A 21456-nucleotide genomic window follows, 5' to 3' on the forward strand; every position below is an offset into this window, starting at 1 on the left:
GCTTTCCCATTGTAGCCATCCCACGCCATTGGGTAACCTGCGGGCGTGGGTGTGCTGCCAACAAAGCGGAGGATCCCGCTGACGGAGAATCCCGCTGACTGAGAATCCCACAGAAGGTTTTGATGAGAACTTGGACTACTCAGCAGTTACCTTAGCACAACCAAGCCAATAGATGATAGCCATTGTATAGCTACTGCACACTCATTGAGCAAGAGTACCCTCCATTCCCTTCTGAAAATGGGTTATATTGTCCCGTCTCACCTTTGCTGACGGTCTGACATGATCAGTCAGTGTGTGAAGCTGTGGTACACCACCACCTGTCCAAAACAACACCACTCATATAGTATGAAGAAAGAATGTATGATTTAATGTTTGTTCTTACAAAACGTGTAGCATACTGAGAAATATCACGAGAAAATGTTGATCTTGACTTGCGAGTATTCGGAGAATAAGGAAAACAATTAAGGAAACCAAACATGAGAGTCGGAGTTTTCTTTCAAGTTTGAGAGTGAAATAGGAAGGGAGGCGTGTTTGCAGGTGGAGCCAGAGAATGGACGTAGCATCGCGGTCACTTTAATTGCAAATGGGAGAGGAAGTGGAGTGATGAAGACTGATAATTAGACTTGGGCAAAGAAACCGTCCCCTGACTGTAAAAATGGCCTCGTTTAACTATAGAGGGCGCTGACTTTCTCGGTCAGTGCAGTTTGATCATAGAACAAGAGAGAAGGAAAGGGAGAGCAGAAAGGATCACCCGGGCTCGGGGCGGTGGGACCAAAGCACATCGCTCAGAAATGGCCGAAAGATTGTGCTGGAGCCGAGGTTGGACAGTGCCCGTTCTCATTCTAGGGCTTTGTGCTATTTCTAGCCGGACTGAGGAGGACAGCTTTAGCGCAGAGGTAAAGAAGACATCCAAACTCCGGTTGGAGTCAGTTTTCAAGTCGGGTCGCTGCATGCACAGCTGCTACAGTATTCGTACAGACAAACGCATCTTCGTATAGCTGTTGCTGATCTGACTGTACACTATTAACAAACACCGGGAAATACAATGTTGATACACGTTATTTCTGTACAGTATAAAGTATGCATGGTTGGACTCGTCGGCCAGCATTAAAGCGTGCTAATAAATTGCACAGTATTAATATGCATTTAGTCGATGTTCAATAATATATTAATGGCTTGACTAATTTTACAGTATTAATTTGCATGGTTTGATTACTGCGCAGTATTACTACAAATGTTTTTATTTGCTGTACAAAATGAATATACATCCCTAAATTCATTCAATACTATAATATGCTATTAAACTGCGTTGTATTAAAATACATGAATTTATTCATTGTACATTACTGATACTTATGAATAGATTCATTGATCAGTATTGATGTGGAAGATAGTCTCACTGTACTTCATTAATATACATTCATAGTTTCATTATTCAATGGTAACAGTGCAAATACATTTCTAACATTGAAATGCATGCATATGTTTATTGTCCAATATTAAAGTGCACTGATTCATTTGCAGTATTAAGGTGCATGTATATACTCAGAACAACACATTTGCTAATAAAGCTAAAATGTTAAGCTGCATGAATATACCCATTGTCTCATATTAATGTGCATGAATTAACCTGATAACAATATGGGTGGATGGATCGGAGCATGAGAATATAAAGGCTATTTAACAGATTGAATCCATTAATTTGCAGTTGATAATACACTACATTATTAATATACACAAGTGTTACCAAGCACAATTAGACTGCATTTTATTATGCTAACTGTATGCTACTTAGATAATGATCTTAATTGAACAATAGTACTCAGATCCATTTACATTACAGTACACGTTTAATGAACTGAGACTGACTAGGGTGTGATTATTGTGCAGTGATAGGCTCTGTAAAGTATAGAACAGTACAGCACAGAACAGGCCCTTTGGCCCCTCTACAGTTAATTTTTACACAATAGGATCATTCACTGATATACTCTCTTTATGCTGTCACGAGCAGGGAACCACGATAAATATTAACGAGCACTGATCGAGTCAGGTCAGTAGCTACAGGCAAAAGACTTGTTTATTCAGTATAAATAATCAGGCAATAGTGAACTCCAAGAATATATGTACATTAAAGATTTTACTGGTGCTGCTGAGTTTTGTGGTTATAACTCCAGGTAATACAGTCATTCTAGAGTCTGATTTGGTTTAAAAATATTGTTGACATTGGACTTTAATACTGTGCTTGAAGCTTGTGGTTCAGTAAATCAAGGGTGAGAGCTTAAGGTAGTTACTCTGACTGACTATACGTGGGAAGTGGTGTTCATAGAATCACTCTCGTGGAGAAGGAGGCCATCCAGCCCTCATTGAGTCTGCACCGATCCTCCAAAAGAGCATCCTATCTAAGCCCAATCCCCACCTTATCCCATATTCCCACATAACCTTTGGACACTAAGGGGCAATTTATCATGGCCAGTCCACCTAACCTGCACATCTTTGGACCGTGGGAGAAAACCGGAGCACCGGGAGGAAACTCACGCAGACACTGGGAGAATGGACAAACTCCAGACAGACGATCACCCGAGGTCAGAATCGAACCCGGGACCCTAGCACTGTGAGACAGCAGTGCTAACTACTCTGCCACTATGCTGCCCTCTTCCCGAATTGTTGCTGGAAATGCTGTTGCTCACAATTTGCATAAATGCATTGGATTGGGAAGTCAAATGTACAATTTCAAAATTTGTGCATAACCACCAATTTGGAGGTCTTACTTAGTTAATAATATGAATTACTGTGACAAAAGACCGGAAGACGTTAATAAACTTGCAGAGTAGGCGTATAGCTGGCAGAAAAATGTCAATATAGCTAATTGCGATTTGGTGCACTTTAGTAGGAAGAATATCGAGACCACTGTCTCCATTGAAAATAAGACCAAATGAGGTAACATTGCAAAGGGACCTAGGGGTAGAGATGCAGAAATCACTAAAAGCAGCAAAAGACCATAATAAAACCATAAAATAAAATAAACACAGCACTGGGTTTTATTGCTTCAGAGAAGTAGAGAAGCCATATTAAATTTATATCAAACTTTGGGTAGACCACAATTGGTATACCATGCATAGTTCTAGTCTCCATATAATTCTAAACTAATTGAGGTACTGGAGAAGGAACAAAAAGATTTAGATAGATTATATCAGAATTCAGATATTATACCTACCAGGAAAGATTGAACAGGTTGGGATTCTTTCCTTTGGAAAGAGAAGGTGAATTCTGAAACAGTTTATTTGATTAGAAGATGGCAGCTTCATACAGGTGGTTTGCCTGTATTTTGTTGCAATTGGTGCAAATTTAGTACCAAAATAATGTCCATGCTCTGAGCAGAATGGTATATGCTAGACCATTTTGGTGAGGGTGTTAGCGTGGTTTTTGGGAGGTGTGCCAGATGTACGCGGAGCAGGTTGGTTCTTGCCAACTTGGAACAATTGCAGCTATTTTCAACCTCACTAGTCCAGCTAATGCCCTTTGTTAAACATCCATAGTTGAGCATGCATTCAGCAGTAGAAAGGACCTTCCCATTAGCGCCCCTCAAAGGGATGATCAGCTACTTTCAGTTTTGTTGCTGATTGATTTCTGCTGGCTCCGCCTCAGTTGGTAGAAATGCTGTGAATTTGCTATTGCTATTTAAAGTTGGTGAAATCAACAGGGAGTGGTGTTGCATGTAGTGAAAGCCTTTCTTCTGGTCAAACCAGTCATGTGTGCTTTAGTTATCATTCTTCTGAACTGCTACATGACAAAGAAATTGAGCAGAGGTAATACAGGGAAAAACAAGCTGCCTGTAGAGACAAAAGGACAAGAGACAGTGGGTCTCCAAGTATGAGGTCTTATCAACCCAAGTCTTCAGGAACCATTTCTCTTCCCTGAAGCTAAGCCAGGAGCAGAATTTGCAACATCTCTGTTTATGAAGGCAGTGATCGAAAAAATCAGCCACTTCTTGCAGGCAGACCTGCAGCCTTAAAGCAGGGTGAGGCAGGTGCTGTTAGTGGCTGTCCAAGTAGCGTGGCCATGACTTCGTTACACCAGGGTTCTTCCAGGCCGGGGCAGGTGATATCTTTAACATTTCCCAGTTTTCTGTCCACTGCTGTATGAAGTAGGAAATTGATACACTTTATGCCTCATTGCCTTCTTTAACCTGAGGGAAAGACAGATAATGCAGGTGGCTTCACCAGGATAATGGACTTTCCTAAGGTACATGGTGCCATTAACTGTGCACATATGGTTTTGCATAACCAGGGGCTGGTTTAGCACAGTGGGCTAAACAGCTAGCTTGTAAGGTAGAACAAGGCCAGCAGCGCGGGTTCAATTCCCGTACCAGCCTCCCCAAACAGATGCCGGAATGTGGCGATTAAGATCTTTTCACAGTAACTTCATTGAAGCCTACTTGTGACAATAAGCGATTATGATTTTTATATTATTATTATTTAAAAGCAGAATATCTACCACTCCCTGAGTATGCATTTGGTGTGTGATCATGCTCAGCTTATCAAAACGGTGACTGACCAGTATGTTGGAAGAAGGTTTGATGCTTTTATTCTGAGCAGTCTGTTGTTCAGAATTTGAGCCACCATGTCAAACTAGAAGGTCGCGGCTGGGCCGCAAGGACTATCGTTTCTACATTTGGCTAAAGACTTTGGAAAGCAATGTAACCACATGTGAGCACGATGAATATGAGAGCCACAGGAAACATCATGGAGAAAACCATTACGGGGCTCAAGCAATGCTTTCACTGCTTGAATGCTTTGTAGGAACTCTGCAGTACTCACCAGGCATTCGTCACAAAGTCTGTAGTTTCTTGCATAGCTTTACCATTGCAAGGGCATAGACCTTGCCACCAGGCATACAGTGATTGGCTGGGGAGGGAGGAAGGAGGCAATCAATTCATCTTCCTTCTGGTTGAGCTCTCTTTGATTATCTCATCCAACTGTGGTACCATTGAACACAATCCCAATTCTATACAGTCCCACATATTACCTTTCCCCTGTCACTGACTATTACAACTTCTTCATGACCAGAAATAATAACCACGACAAAATAACGGTTTCAAGCAAGCTTTATCTAAAAAATATTTAATATTTCATTGTTATGCATTTCCATTATGACTTTGCATTGGCTAATGCGCCTATTCAGCGTTACTCCAATGGCTGCAGTATGGCTGGTGGAATGCTGCTGATTTTCAGTGGGGGAGACTAAAGGTGGGCTTGCAGGATGTCCTCAACCAGCTCAGGGCCAAGAAGGCCCGCCTTCAGGCTGCACAGCTTGACATGGGCGGAAACAGTCTCAGCTGGCTGACTGACTGGCAACAACAGGAACAGTCCTGTTGTCATAGTGGTGGAAGGACAGATGCTGTCTCTCTGAAAGAGGACAGCAGATCTGTGCTCCATGGAGTCACCGCCACTCATCATGGGTAGGGCCTCAACAAGCCAAGTGACCTGTACGAGGAAAGATTACTAACCTGCTGTGAGACCCTACCTGCTTCTTTGAGCACTGGTATTGACAGCATTAATGGTACAGTCAAAGCCTGCATTGCAGCAAACTGAGATTGGTTGACCTTAATCTGAGCTTCCATTGCAGAACTCAGACACTGGGTGGCCACTGTTTGTGCTGCAATGGAAGTTAAAGCATAAAGATTCAGATGCTGTACCTTGGTTTGGTCTACATGTGTTTTCATGGAGATGGCCACAACCCTTCCATGTTGGGCTATAAGATCTGTGCCAAGTTTGTATCTGACTCCTCCACCCTCCTTCATGGTGATAGCAGTCTATGTGGCAAACCTGACAAAATCTGTCATTGTCACAGTACGGCTGGGCTGGGCGGGGGGGGGGGGGTGGATATAACTTCACAGTTCCTTTAACAGCACAAAAGATTATTAACAGTTTAGATGTCTTTGATGTGAGTCATGTGGGGTGGTACGGTGGCACAGTGGTTAGCTCTACTGCCTCACAGCTCTAGCGACCTGGGTTCGATTCCGACCTCGGTAACGTGTCGAGGTTGCACATTCTCCCCGTGACTGCTGGGTTTCCTCCGGGTGCTCCGGTTTCCTCCCACATTCTAAAGATGTGCAGGTTAGGTGGATTGGCCATGACAAATTGCCCTTAGGGGGGTGACAGGGTAGGGGATTAGACCTAGGTAGAGTGGTCTTTTGAAGTGTCGGTGCAGACTCGATGGGCCAAATGGCCTTTTTCTGCACTGTAGGGATTCTATGATTGTGCATCCTCTCAGCCTTTTACCATATGCTGCCCCATTAAGTCCTTATTTTGGTCATCTGGTGCAGAACTCATGTGCAGCCTCAACCTCTGGGGAACTGGCACATGTGCAAGCCTTACCTTCTGCCTTGGTTGCAGGCCACTCATGCCTGGTGATTCGCTATACCCATATCCTGTTTCTGTACAGCCCTCTAAAGTTTACAGAGTGCCATTGTTTGGGTTGGTCCTGCAAGTGTGAGATTGAATGATCATTTTTCATTGTCGCCGTCTTGTTCCTCTTGAATTCTATACTCTCAAGCCACTGCCTAACGAGGTGGCAGTTCTTGGGAGATAAGCATAAGGATAGGGGGCGGGATTCTCCCCTGCCCGGTGGGGCGGGGGGTTCCAGCGTAATGGAGTGGCGGGAACCACTCCGGCGTCGGGCCGCCCCAAAGGTGCGGAAGTCTCCGCACTTTTAGGGGCCAAGCCCTCACCTTGAGGGGCTAGGCCCGCGCCGGAGAGGTTTCCACTCCGCTGGCTGGCGGGAAAGGCCTTTGGCGCCACGCCAGCTGGCGCCGAAAGGTCTTCGCCAGGCGATGCATGCGTGGGAGCATCAGCGGCTGCTTCCGCTGACCATGTGAAGACCATGGCGAAGGTGGAAGAAAACGAGTGCCATCACGGCACAGGCCCGTCCGCGGATCAGTGGGCCCTGATCGCGGGCCAGGCCACCGTGGGGGCACCCCCCGGGGCCAGATCGCCCCGTGCCCCCCCCAGGACCCTGCCTGCCCGCGCTGCCTTGTCCCACCATTCAAAAGGTGATTTAATCCACGCCGGAGGGAGAGGGTTGACAGCGACGGGACTTCGGCCCATTGCGGGCCGGAGAATGGGCCCGCCGACTGGCGCGGCGCGATTCCCGCCCCCGCCGAATCTCTGGTGGCGGAGAATTCGGGACACGGCGGGGGCGGGATTCACGCCAGCCCCCGGCGATTCTCCGACCCGGTGGGAGGTCGGAGAATCGCGCCCAGGGTTACAATGAGGAAAAAGAGAGAAAGCAGGAAGTACATGCTTATATCAGAAAAAAATTATCGGATGAGAGGGAAGTGGAATGTGAGAAGGTCGATTTAGGTCATTCGATGACCTACTCGTGGTTGTGACCGCTCCAATAATAGTCAGTACCATCTCCTCCATTGGGCTGATGCATGTCCCTTTTCAGTTAGGTGCTGCTGCCTGTAGTTATACACACTACCCTGTCTGCAAGAGAGAGGGCAGTGTGTCAGTGAGTATGGTGCAATTATTTGGGTGATGAGGCCGTTATGGTTAAATAACTGGCAAAGTGTGCAAGCTGCGAGATGTGGTTGTGAGGCAAGCAGCAGTGGTATGTTTGTGGAGGTGAAGTGAAGCTGTAAATGTGAAGTATAAGCGGTAACAAAATGTTAGTAGCTGAGTGAAGGGGCAAAGGCTGGCAGTCAATGGAGTTGTGTGTGAGACTAGCGGTTCGTTTGCAAGGGTTTGGCATTTGAAGATGAGTGTAATGAGCTTGACCACTTGTGAGTTCATTGAATCACTTGTGGCACTGCATTCAGTCCTTGGGGCTAGACTGCTGACATCGATTGTGATGTCTATCTGTTGCCATCTATTTCTCAATGTTTATCTGGATGACCTTCAGGGTAGAGGACTTCATTCCTTTTGCATCGTGGGCTCCAGTGCTACATAAGAGAATCTTGTTGTGTGCTTCTGTCCTGTTGTGCCATATTCAATGTTCTGACAGGTTATATACTCGCCCACTGCAATTTTCGGCACCTACTGTAGCCAGAATGCACCTCCACTCTAAGAGTCACAGGCTGGTTTTAAGTGATGCAGGCTAGCAATACATGGTGCTAACCTTTGAAGAATGCGAGCCGCCGGTGAGATGTGGAGTCACTCAGCACACTACTACCTTTTTAATTAGCAACAGCACCAAGTATGCAGCACACAATCCCCATACTCGTTTTCTGGCTGTATCCACTCTGTCCCCCAGTGTTTCTACATGTGAGGGAGATCAAAACCAGGGATCTTAATTATAAAGCAGTCACTAGCAAATCCAATAGGAAATTCTGGAGAAAAGTATTCTATTCAAAGAATATGGAAGAAGTAGTTGAGGCAAATGAAATAAATGCATTTAAGGACAAGCTAGGTAAACACATGATGGAAAATGATGGTAGGATTAGATGTTGAAAGATGGAAGGGTGCTTGTGAGGAACATAAACACCAAGATGGCCCACTTGAGCCAGATGGCCTATTTCTGTGCTGTACAGTAAGCGTATTTCTATATATCCATTCAACTAATTATTGGGAAGAATTGCTTTGCTTAACATATAGTGCCACCAGATTGAACAGACAAACTAAACATATTTTTAATGTCAGTAATTCTTCCATCAAGGGCTTTCACCTTGTTAGCGATGTTTTTATGAGGAACTCCTTAGCAGAAAAGAAACTGATTAACAAAATGAAGGGATGATATAGTACAATCACATACAAAGGTAGTGGGGTGATTTTCTGGGCCTGTTAACCGCGGGTGCAAATCCCATTATGGCCATTAAATATAGTGAGAAGCCCAAAATAGGATTATTGCTGGCGGAAAATCCAAATGTGATTTTCCCAGCCCTTTCTCGCTGACATAATCAGATCATGCCCAGGAAGGGAAAGAACCTGATTTGAATCTAAATCAGATGTTCTGGCCTCACTGAATCTTCCTACACAGGCAGCAATTACTGTTGCTCTTTTAAAACATGGACCAGGCGCCATGTACTCCGAGAGGAAGTAAGGAGGTGAGTCCCACTCTCCACTTAGTGTCAGGTGCACAAGGGGAAAGAAACCGCTCGCCAGATCCCTAGGTACGATCCTTCAAGGATGTTGGGGTGTCGGGCTGGGGGTGAGGGGGCCAGATCAGGGGTCTCCCATGGGATAGGGGTCACCGTGGGTCTATGTTGCCTCGAGGCCTGCTGTCTTTGAGGTTTAACACCCATTAACACTCTGCAGCACATCAATTGGCTGACTGTCCAAAATCTTTTTATAAGAAGGAGCAATTCTGCATTTGTCGCCTGGAGAAGCATCTCAAACCCCATGAAGTTTGAATAGGCTCTGTTTTTTAATTTGTTCATGGGATGTGGGTGTCACAGGCTGGGCCAGCATTTATTACCCATCCCTAATTGCCCTTGGGGGGGCAATTAAGTAAGAATCTACCATGTTGCTGTGAATTCTTTAATTAATAATCTTTATTGTCACAAGTAGGCTTACATTAACACTGCAATGCAGTTACTGTGAAAATCCCCTCGTTGCCACATTCCGGTGTTAGTTCGGGTACACAGAGGGAGAATTCAGAATGCCCAATTCACCTAACAGTATGTCTTTTGGGCCTTGTGGGAGGAAACTGGAGCACCTGGAGGAAATCCACGCAGCCACGGGGAGAACGTGCAGACTCCGCACAGACAGTGACCCAAGCCGGGAATTGAACCTGGCGCTGTGCAACAACAGTGCTAACCATTGTGCCACCCAAGTCACATGTAGGCCAGACCGAGTAAGGATGGCAGATTTTCTTCCCTAAAGGACATTAGTGAACCTGATGGGTTTTTATGAAAGTTGACAATGGTTTCATGGTCATCATTAGATTTTTAATTCCACGTCTTCATTAAATTCAAATTTTACCATCTGCATTGGCAGGATTTTAACCTGGGTCCCCAGAGTATTACTCTGGGTCTCTGGATTACTGCTGTTAATGTTCAGGTAGGGAACAAGCAGATGGGAAACTATAGGCATCTATGAAGGGGCATGGACAGTATCAGTGACTGGTGGGTGAAGCGATGATGTGTTATGGACAACACCTACTTGAGGTCGCGCTAGCCGCCAGAGATTGGGTGCAGTTGTCAGTCTCATGGATCGTAGGGAAAGGAGTGTTGGGAAGCATTAAGGATTGTGGGATGGATCACTTACCCTGACTGTCTCTCCCTCCTCTCATTTCTCCCAGATTATTGAATCAGTGTAGGTATGGAGCCAGTGGAGCTGGCGATTATCTTGAGTATTGTTCTGGAGTTGGACAGACAGTGTCGACTCCAACCCAGGCTGTAGCCTGCACCAATAGAACAGGGGCCACTGGGAAGGCACTGGACCCCGCCGCCCATCAGGCCGAGGAGGAGGGGTCCAAGATCATGGAGAAGGAGGCCTTGTGTGTACTGGACCCAAATGTCCTTCATTGAGCTGTCGAACACCATGTGTGGCCGAGGACTCCAACTGAACAAGGAGCCGGTGTGGCACCCTTGTAATGTACTTGCGGACCTGGCACCATGTGGAGAAGGAGGATAACTGCACCCAGTGATCGTGAAGCTCACAGCAGCCCTGAACTGCTACACAACTGCGCTATTCCAGTCCTCGAGCGGCAACTTAGGTGGCATCTCTCAATCATCAGCCCACAAGTTCATCCGGGAGGTGACGGATGCTCTGTATGCCTGGGCCTCTGAATACATCCAGTTTGCTCTTGACCAGGTCCAGCAAGGTGCCTGGGCTGCAGGATTTGCTGCCACCACCGCAATGTCTTAGGTCCATGGGGCCATTGACTGGACGCATATCACTTTGAGAGCACCATGGTATCAGAGAGTGCTTCTCATCAACAGTAACAGGTACCCCTCGTTTGTGACCACCGCCTTTGCATCATGCACGTGTGTGCACACTTCCCAGGAAGCGTGCATGATAGCCAATAACTGATTCCTCGGGTCTAACAGGAGTCTTTGAAGACCACCCCCGGCTCTTGGTTGAAAGGGCTACCTGTTGAGGTCATGACTGATGATGCCAGTGCGGAGGCCTGAGACCCAGGCGGAGTCCCATTATAATGAGGCTCACACTGCCACATATACAGTTAATGAGCAGTGCATAGAGCTACTGAAGATGTAATTCCGCTCCCTGGACCGCTCTGGCGGTCTCCTGCATTGTTGTCTGCTGCGCCCTCCATAACCGTGTGCAGCAGCAGGGTGATATTCTGGAGAAGGAATGTGCTGCTCACTCTAGTGAGGAAGAGACCCAAGAGGGAGAGAAGGACCTGGAAGATGGAGGACTGGCTGCAGCCAGGCCAGGAGGGCGTGGAGGCCCTGATGGCCTCCAGATTCACAAATTTAATATCTTGATTTCTGCCTGCTCCACAACACCGTACCCCTCAAGATCTTCCGACCACTAACCCCCACACATCCCCGCCCCCTGAAATTGCAGCCCACCCCATTCCGAAGGTCTCCTTGACATCTCAGCAGGGTGTGGGCATGGGTTAGCAGTGTGAGTGAGTCGTTTGTCAAGGCAGAAGGGTGATGGCGACTCACTGTGAGGTAAGCTGTGATGTTTCTCAGGTTCGGCCTACGTCTGACTTTGACTGTCTGCTGACTGCACACTGACTCCCACGCTCATGCCTGAGTGAGGGACAACATTCCTTTGTCACACTGTTTAAAGGGTGAAAAAGGGGCAAGGTAAATGGTTCAGTGAGTGATAAAGCAGTCATTCGAGGATATCAGACACTGAGGGTCTATCTGTTGGGATTGCTTGGAGGGCCTGCAGGAGTTTCTGAGTTCAGATGTGGAGGTATACCCTCCCTGTGGGATAGGGGTTAAAGATGTATCCTCAATGTGGGACAGAGGTGTTAATGTTTTGAGGTGCAATATTATTTACTCAGATGAGTAAGTGTTACATTATCTATGCCCTTACTAACCGAGTCTGACTTCACCCATGCCCACTCAATGTCCACACAACCCCTTACTCTTGTGTGACCTACCACTATGTCTAGGTGTAACCACAGAATGCGCATCAGAGGTAGAGGGCGCCTGCTGCCTTCCTCCCTCTGTGGCTGTGATGCCCTTGACGGGCGTCCTATGGAGTGCCTGGACCTGGAGGGACCCAGCCGACTTTTGGGTGTCGTTGGTGTTGCGGCGTCACCCTGTTATGCCAGCTGCCACCGAGATGCGCCGGTGTCAGGAAGGGGGGATTCTGAAAGGGTGGGGACCGGCAAGGTCTTCTTGCTGGAAGGCCCTGGGATGGGCCCCAGCGCTTCCTCCTCCTTCAGGGCGCTCGTGGGCCCCAGGACTACTACATGGGAGGAGGGACAGCTGGAGTTAGCTCCAGGAGCCTCTGCATCCTGACACTGACAGTCCTGGAGGCCCGACATTGTCTGCACCTTGTTGTCGAAGGCTTTAGTGATGGCATCTATGACTGGTCTGTGATCTTAAGGCCCTCGACTATGGTCCTCATACATGACTCAATGCCTTGAACTCCACCATTCATGGCTCGGACCTCCTGCCCCAGGTTCTCCACTGCGGTCTCCACTCTTGCAGTATTGGCCTGGATGCCACGCAATGCTGGCAACATCTCCTGTGACTGAAGGCTTTGGAACTTCTCCAGTCGGGCTTGCAGTTGCAGGAATGTCCCTGACAATCCCTCCAGTGTTTCCCGGCTCTGCCTTTGCATCTCCAGCAGCTCTTGTCCAGAATCTGTCCAGAGGCACGGCATCTTTGAATCCCTGCAGTGAAGAAGGAGGCTGTTTGGCCCATCAAGTCTGAACCAACCCTCTGAAAGAGCATTCTACCTAGGTCCACTCGCTTGCCTACCCCGCAGCCCCATGCATTGATCATGGCCAATCCACCTAACCTGCACATCTTTGAACTGTGGGAGGAAACTGGAGCATATGAAGGAAATCCACACAGACACGGAGAGAACATGCAACCCCCACATAGGCAGATACACGAGACCAGAATTGAATCCAAGTCCCTGACACTGTGCGGCAACAGTGCTAACCACTGTGCTGGATGGGAACAGCTGTGTCCTCGGATCCAGCAGACCTCCGACTCCCACTCGTTAGTCGAGGGTAATAATTTGTGCTTTGGGTGTTTCAGTCTCGGAGTTTGCGAGAGGTCCCGGATTCAAATCCTGGGTGAACTCTTTAATAGACCGGTTAGCCTGACATCGGTGGAGGGATAAATGCTGGAGACAATTATTAAGGATGAAATAACTGAGCATTTGGAAAGCGGGGATAGGATCAGTCCAAATCAGCATGGATTCACCAAAGGGAAATCATGCTTGATAGATCTTCTGGATTTTTTTGAAGATTTCATCAGTGGAGTGGAAAAGGGTGAACCAGTGGATGTTGTGTATCTGGACTTTCAAAAGGCTTTTGACAAGGTCCCACCCAAGATATTAGTAAGCAAAATTAAAGCTCATAGTATTGGGGGAAATGTATTGACGTGGATAAAGAACTGGTTGGCAGACAGGAAGCAGAGAATGGGAATAAACGGGCCCTTTTCAGAATGGCAGTCAGTGACTAGTGGGGGTACCACAGGGTTCAGTGCTGGGACCCCATCATTCAAAATATACATTCATGATTTGGACAAAGGAATTGCATGCAATATCTCCAAATTTGCAGACACTAAGCTGGGTGGCAGTGTGTGCTGTGAGGAGGATGAAAAGAGGCTGCAGGGTGACTTGGACAGGCTGGCTTAGTGGGCAAATACTTGGCAAATGCAATATAATGTGGGTAAATGTGAAGTTATCCACTGGTGGCAAAAGCAGGAAGGCAGATTATTATCTGAATGATGGCAGTTTAGGAAAAGGGGAAGTGCAGCAAATACTGGGTGTCATGGTGGGACAGGTGCTGAAGGTTGGCATGCAGGTACAGCAGGCGGTGAGGAAAGCAAATGGCATGCTGGCCTTCATAGGGAGAGGATTTGAGTATAGGAGTAGGGATGTCTTGCTGCAATTATACAGGGCCTTGGTGAGGCCACACCTTGAGTAATGTGTGCAGTTTTGGTCTTCTAGTTTGAGGAAAGACCTTTTGCTATTGAGTGTGTCCAGTGGAGGTTCACCAGACTAATTCCGGGGATGGCAGGACTGACATATGAAGAAAGACTGGATTGACCGGGCTTGTACTCACTGGAGTTTAGAGGAATGAGAGGGAATCTCATAGAAACATATAAAATCCTGATGGGACTGGACAGGCTAGATGTGGGAAGAATGTTCCCGATGTTGGGGAGTCCAGAACTAGGGGTCACAGCCTAAGAATAAGGGGGTAAGACATTCAGGACTGAGATGAGGAAGACCTTTTCTCAGAGAACTTGTGGAATTCTCAACCACAGAAAGCTGTTGAGGCCAGTTGGATATATTCAGGAGGGAGCTGGACATGGCCCTTGCAGCTAAAGGGATCAAGGGGTATGGAGAGAAAGCAGGAGTGGGATACTGAATTTGCATGATTAGCCATGATCATATTGAATGTGGGGCAGGCTCGAAGGGCCGAATGGCCTACTCCTGCATCTATTTTCGATGTTTCTATATTTTCCCGATCCCTGGGACATTCCTGTCTCCACTTTATGTGCATCAGCAACTGTGTGGTGCTCACCAGATAGTGACCCAGAAGCCTGTCTGCTAAGAAAGCTCACTGAGGTGTGTATCTCTGGGATGGTGGATGGTGCGGCTGATAGCAGTGCTGCCTCTTTGTTGTACTCCCAGGAGATCTCCTCCGAGGTACTGTTGAGGTCAGGGGACTCTGCCATTGGATGGCCCGACCTCATCGGATGGTGATCCTACAAAAGAAGGGACATGGTTTTAGTGAGTGGGAAGGACAAGGTTGTGTGCAGTTAACAACTCACTTGAGATAGGTCATCTGGATGGAGGTTCAGTGAATCCTCACCTCAATGGCACAGGCCAACGTCACTGTCGGTGACGGCTCGCTCCATGCCTTCCCCCGCAAGCACGATAGCCCTTTCTTCTTAGGAGGTGAGGATTCTGAGCTTGGGCATCGCCCTCCCCCCATCCCACTCGCTCCCATCTTCTCCTTCTATCTTTTGTTATGAACTATCTGCACTCCTGGGATACAAGGAGGACATTGCGAGCCGGACACCTGGCGGGCAAGGTCCATAGCAACTGGCATCTGTTGGCACCACGCCTGGATTCCAAGGGGCAGTCATAAGGAGTTCTGTGGAGTTTGAAAGAAGATGTTGGGATATCGGGTGTTGGGTGGCTGCGAGGTAGCATCCGGTGGATTGAAGATAATATGCCTAGGGTGACTGACAAGAGTGATGCTATGGGGAGAGAGGTGGTCACTCACCCTTGCAAAATGTAGGCGGTCATTCATCTCTTTCTGGCATTGGAACCTCAGCCTTCTGGTTATGCTGCTGGCACTGACTGCAGCTGCCACCACCTCCCAGGTGGGGATGATTTGGGGGTCTCCTGCCAACATGCAGGCAGATGGTGGACTGCCTCTCTCCACTGCATCCGAAAGCCTCTTTAGGTCACCCTCCAAAAATCATGGGGCTGCTCTCCTTGCTGCCATCCTCCAGGCTTATCTGGGAATAAGTGCTGAGGAAATCTTTAAATACAGCTCCTCCTTGATTGCAGTACTCAGCTGAGCCTCAGCGAATCAGGGGCCGGATTCTCCATTCCTGAGACTAAGTGTTGATGCCAAGGCAGGATTCGTGGAGTGCTATGACAGCAAAACTAGTGCCGCACCTGGACCACTTCACTGTACGTTGAGGGACTAGCACCGACGCCATGTGGAACACGATCAATTCTAATGGAAAACAAGGGCAGCACAGTGGTGTAGTGGTTGGCACTGCTGCCTACAGCGCTGAGGACCCAGGTTAGATCCCGGCCCTGGGTCACTGTCTGTGGAGTTTGCACATTCTCCTCGTGTCTGTGTGGGTTTCACCTCCACAACCCAAAGATGTGCAGGTTCGGTGGTTTGGCGACAGTAAATTGCCGCTTAATTGGAAAAAAAATAATTGGGTACTGTAAATTTTTTAAATTCCAATGGAAAACGGTGTCTGGTTCGCCGGAGTCAGGATTGACTCAAGAGGCTGACAAGTTGCAGCCACATATTAGCACTCCACTTCCCACACACACTTATCCCAGCCATCAAGATGACACTGGTTGTGCTGGAGCGCGCCCATCCCTTTGATGGGTCGGCTGGGACCAGAGGGTACCTAGGGGGGTCGCCCGGGGCGCATCCATACAACTCATGGCGCTAGGTTCACAGTGGGCAGCCAGCGATGTGCACAGCCGCATGGCTACTTGGCAGGCTGTGGCGACTGTGTTCTGTGTTCATCCACCACAACCCCACAGCCCACCTTCTGGCTACCTCTTGCTACTCCCTCTGTCACTGGTAGAAGCTCCTCCCGGCCAGCGGCACAACTGTCAGCACACTATGACGATATTGGACACTTTCTGTATCCCCTCTCCCCCCTATTAGCAACGGAGCCTTTTTCACGATTTTTGAAAGTACAAATGAACCTCGCCATCGGAATTTCACCCCGGTGGACGCGGAGGATCGCGGAGGCCCCGCAGAATATCAGGTCAGGCACGCTAATGTTATGCCACAGTGTTTACTGTACATGTGGAGTGGAATGCATTGATGCCGCTGACGAGGCACAGGAGAATTGCAATTTGGCATGAACCCGGAGCCATCACAATTTCAACGTCAAAATCAATTCTCCACCCAATCGCGTTTCATGATTTCGGCTTCGGCTGATGGAGAATCCCGCCCCAGATGTCTGGCAAGTCAGCCGCGGCGTGCTTCATAGTGGGGGAGAACTAATTGCACTAAGTAGGGGATGGTCACGGTGAGAATTGCACCTCCTTACCGGCGCAAAGCGCACTGATTTTCATGCCCGAAATGACACTTAGTTATTCTTCAGGAAAAGTCGGTCGGTGCAGTTATTTTTCAGGAAAACTCTGCCAGTGTAAGTAACAGAAAAATGCTGTAGAGAACGCTGAAAGTTTTTTTTGGGGAGTGCTTTTTAAATTAACATTTCTTGTGAATTGATTGAATTACTGTACAGCATCACCAGACAGCATTTATGTTTTTGTGAATTTTGTGACAGGATGCAGAATTAGGATGAAACACTTCCAGATCAGGGACAGAGGGCAGGATTCTCTGATCCTGAGGCTAAGTGTTGACGCCATTGTAAACGCCGTCGCGTTTCACGATGGCGTCAACGGGCTCCCAGGAGCAGCGATTCCGAGTCCCTCAGTAGGCCAGCACGGCACTGGAGCGACCCACGCTGCTCCAGCTGCCGATACCGGCGTCAAATGGCCGCCACGGGTCTGCGCATGCACACTGTGACCGGTGCGATTGCACGCAAGCACGGTGGCTTCCTTCTCCGCGCCAGCCCGACGCAACATGGCATAGGCCTACAGGGGCCGGCGCGGAGCAAAAGAGGCCCCCAACCCGAGTAGGCCCCGATCGCGGGCCAGGCCACAGCGGACCCCCCCCCCGGGGGTCGGACCCCCCCAACCAGACCGCCCCCAGAAGGATGCACGCCGAGGTCCCGCCGGGTAAGACCACACGTGGACAGCGCAGGTGGGACTCAGATTTTATTTGCGGGCACTCGGCCCATCCCAGGCGGCGCGGCGGCGCCAATGGCGCCGATTCTCCGAAGAGCTGCAGGGGCAGCGATTCACGTCCAGCTGGCGATTATCCAGCCCGGTGTGGGCTGAGAGAATCCCGCCCAGGATATTTTGTTATGTTCTAGCACCAACTATAGAAAACCACTTTCTACGACATCTGGGTAAAAGTTCCCATTTCTGATATCATTTTCCTGGAGCGCCTCTGAGTGAGATTCCAACTTAGTGATAATTAATGGCAAGTTGGAGACAGTTTTATGCCCCAAACATTTCACATAATACACTTATAGCTGGCAGTATAAGAGGTTTTCAGCTGATCAGACTGGATGTAATTTAAACACAGATCACAGAGGTGAATGACCAACTTATCACCCAGTCTCGTGAGTCTTTGAATTTTCTCCCACTGTGGAATTTACCTGCCCCCAACACAGCACTGGGAGGGAGAGCCAACAAAAATATTAGAAATAAAACAGCTCAGAAGTACATTTATTAATTCTCTTTTGGCTGTTGCAATCATGTGATTTTTAAAAATGTATTCTTTCAAGGATGTGGGCTTCACTGGCAAGGTCAGCATTTATTACCCTTCCCTTCAGAAGGTTGTAGTGAACTGCCTTATTGAACCACTGTAATTCCTGCGTCTTGGGCACACTCATAGTGCCGTGAGGAAAGAAATTCCAGGATTTTGACCTAGCAACTGTGAAGGAATGGCGATACAGTTCCAAGACAGTATATGGATTCAAGGGGAAATTGCAAGTGGTGGTGTTCCCATGGATCTATTGCTCTTGCCCTTCTGGGTGGAGAAGCCATGAGTTTGGAAGGCGCTGCCAAAGGAGACTGGACAAGTTTATGCAGTGGATCTTGACTATGATACCCATAGCCAATGTGCAACAGTGGTGAAGATAACTTAAGGTGGTGGATGAGGTAGCTTTGTTCTGAATGGTTTCAAGCTTCTTGAGTATTGTTGGAGTTGCACTTATCCAGGCAAGTGGGGTGTATTCCATCGCACTCCTGACTTGTACCTTGATATGGTGGATAGGCTTGGTGAGTCAGGAGGTGTGTGACTCACCACTGAATTCCTAGCCTTTCACTTGCTCTTGTAGCCACAGTATTTATTGTTTATTTATTATAGTTGGTTGAGTTAAGTTTCAGGTCAATGGTAATCTCTAGGATTTTGATAGTGGCGGATTCAGCGATGATAATGACATGGAATGTCAAGGATAGATGGTTAGCTTTTCTCTTGTCGGAGCTGATCATTGCCTGGCACTTGTGTGTTGTGAAAGTTACTTGCCACTTAGCACAAACCTAAACCTGAATGCTGTCCAGGTTTTGTTGTATTTGGACACAGACCGTTTGGTATCTGAGGAGTCACGGATGGTGTTGAACCTTATGAAATCATCAGCGAACATCCCCACCTCTGACCTTATAAGGGAGGGAAGGTTATTGATAAAGAAGTTGAGATGACTTGGTCGAGTACACTATCCTGAGGAACTCCTGCGGTTTGTCCTGGGACTGATATGATAGACCTCCAATAACCATTGTCATCTTCCTTTATACTAGGTATGACTCCAACCAGTGGAGACATTTCCCATGATTTCCATTGACTTTAGATTTTACCAGGACTCCTTTATGCCACACTTGGTCAAATGCTGCCTTGATGGCAAGGGCAGTCACTCGCACCTCATCTTTAGAGTTCAGTCCATGTTTTCACCAAGGCTGTAATGTGGTCAGGAGCAGAGTGGCTCTGGCTGAACCCAAACTGAGCAAGTCTTCCATTTGTTTTTCAATCTTCAATTTACTCCGAACTGCGTTACCTCAGTCCTATGACAGTCTCATCAATATGCTCCCGACAGCGTTGCCTCAGCCCCAGGACTGTCTCTTGACTCTTCCTTGGACATTATTATAACTCTTACCCCAGGACAGTCAGTCTTTCACTACTCCACTCTGTTCTTTGACCACCCCCTAGGGCTGCCTCACTCTCCCCTTAACTCTCCTATTCCCCACTTGTCCTACCTCTGTCTCCTCCTCAACTCTCTTGTTCATTCCCTTGTCTTGTCTCTGTCTCTCCCCTCCGCTCATGTGTCTCCTTGCCCTTCCCAAGTCCTGTCTCTGTCTAACCCCTGCCTGGCCTTGGCACAGCTTGTGCTACAGGCACCCAATATATTGCACCAACGTTCTTAAAAGAAGGTGACCTCCAAATTGCAGATGATCGGAAGCTTACCAAGTGTATACCTCTTATATACAGTCATGGAACAGACCATTCTAATTATCCACTGGCAGGGCACTTAATTTAGAGGGGGACTGTAATTCTGGGGCTGGTTAGCACACAGCTAAATCGCTAGCTTTGAAAGCAGACCAAGGCAGGCCAGCAGCACGGTTCAATTCCCGTATCAGCCTCCCCGAACAGGCGCCGGAATGTGGTGACTAGGGGCTTTTCACAGTAACTTCATTGAAGCCTACTTGTGACAATAAGCGATTTTCATTTCATTTCATTCTCTCCTAGCTCCTATCAGCTCACGAATTGACCCCCAAGGAATAAACCTTAATTTCCTTAATCCCCTCTTGCCCCATCCCCAAAACCTCGCATCCATCCTCCCCGGCTTGAACCCATGATTCCCTCTGAATGGCATCCCCCCTGACTCGGCTCCCAGCTTAAAGTGCTGCCTAAACTGCCTCCAAATCTTCAATGTGGCCACCACTACTGAACTCACAAAGTACTTTCCTGGGGCCATCGGGAGCGGCGCTGTTGCCAGTGACCGCACCCCCGACTCCCTACAAGAACCCGCCTCCATCTTTACCCACAGAGCCCCCCCCCCCCTTTCCCCCTCCTCCTTACTCCAGCCCCGCACCTTCTCCACATTCACCGCCCAATAATAATACATCATGATTGAGAGGCCTAAACCCCCGCCTGCAGTCCCTTGTGCAATACCACCCTCCTAGTCCTGGCCAACCCCCCCACCCCCCCAAAACCAAATGAACGAGGAGATCAACTTGTCCACCCACCTGAAGAAAGACTTTATTAATCTGCTCCGGAACCACCACTACCTTCCCTGTCCTATCCCGTGCCCAATCTATCTCCCTTGTTGCTGTCTCCCTCCAGAGATGGCCCACCAGCCTTCTCCCCATACTCATAAACAGTCTCCTTCACCCTTCTGAACTGACGTACCGCATTCCCCATGGACAATTGGCCGAACCTTGCCTGCAACTCCTTCCTCTTGGCAAGGAGACCCGGGTCTGAGTCCCCCGCATTCCTCCCATCCACCTCCAAAATTTCCTCATCAGCTTTTACCGTTCCTTGCTATCCACCTTAGCCTTGAACGAGATCACCTCCCCCCTCACTACTGCCTTCAGAATTCCCCAGACCACTGTCTGCAAGATGTCTCCCATGCAATTAAACCCCATATATTCCTGAATCATCTTCCCGATCCTATCACAGAAGCTCCGGTTCGCTAACAACCCCACATCCATCTCCACCCCGGCCTCTGGGCTATCCATTTCTGCAAAACCACATCCATCCAATGCGGAGCATGATCCGAAATCACAATTGCTGAGTACTCCGACCTCCTAAACCCAGCCAATAGCGCCTTCCCCCCGAGCCCTACTATCAAACCCCGAGTGAAACACCTGACTCACTCAACCCTTCCTATGATTCACCTGATCTTTCACCCTCAAATGGGTCTCCTGCAGCATCACCATGTGGGCCTTTAAGCTATTCAAATGTGTAAAAACCTTCGATCGCTTCACCGGTCCCCCTACCCCCTCACGGTCCACGTCATTATTCTGACTGGGGCGGGGGGGGGGGGTGGTTCTCACCCCTCCTATCTGC

At 48.3% G+C, this 21456-nt stretch overlaps 1 protein-coding gene across 1 annotated transcript in view; it reads left to right on the top strand.

Annotated features, from left to right (window-relative positions):
- Positions 1-524: 524 nt before the first annotated feature.
- The window catches only part of LOC140430803 (matrix metalloproteinase-15-like), a 199952-nt gene continuing 179020 nt past the window's right edge, over positions 525-21456 (top strand). The window contains exon 1 of the mRNA XM_072518505.1: positions 525-896. Coding sequence (XP_072374606.1) covers positions 792-896 — 105 coding nt within the window. The 5' untranslated portion in view covers positions 525-791. The remainder of the gene's footprint in view (positions 897-21456) is intronic.

Source organism: Scyliorhinus torazame, chromosome 10 (assembly GCF_047496885.1).
Source record: "Scyliorhinus torazame isolate Kashiwa2021f chromosome 10, sScyTor2.1, whole genome shotgun sequence".
NCBI lineage: Eukaryota > Metazoa > Chordata > Chondrichthyes > Carcharhiniformes > Scyliorhinidae > Scyliorhinus > Scyliorhinus torazame.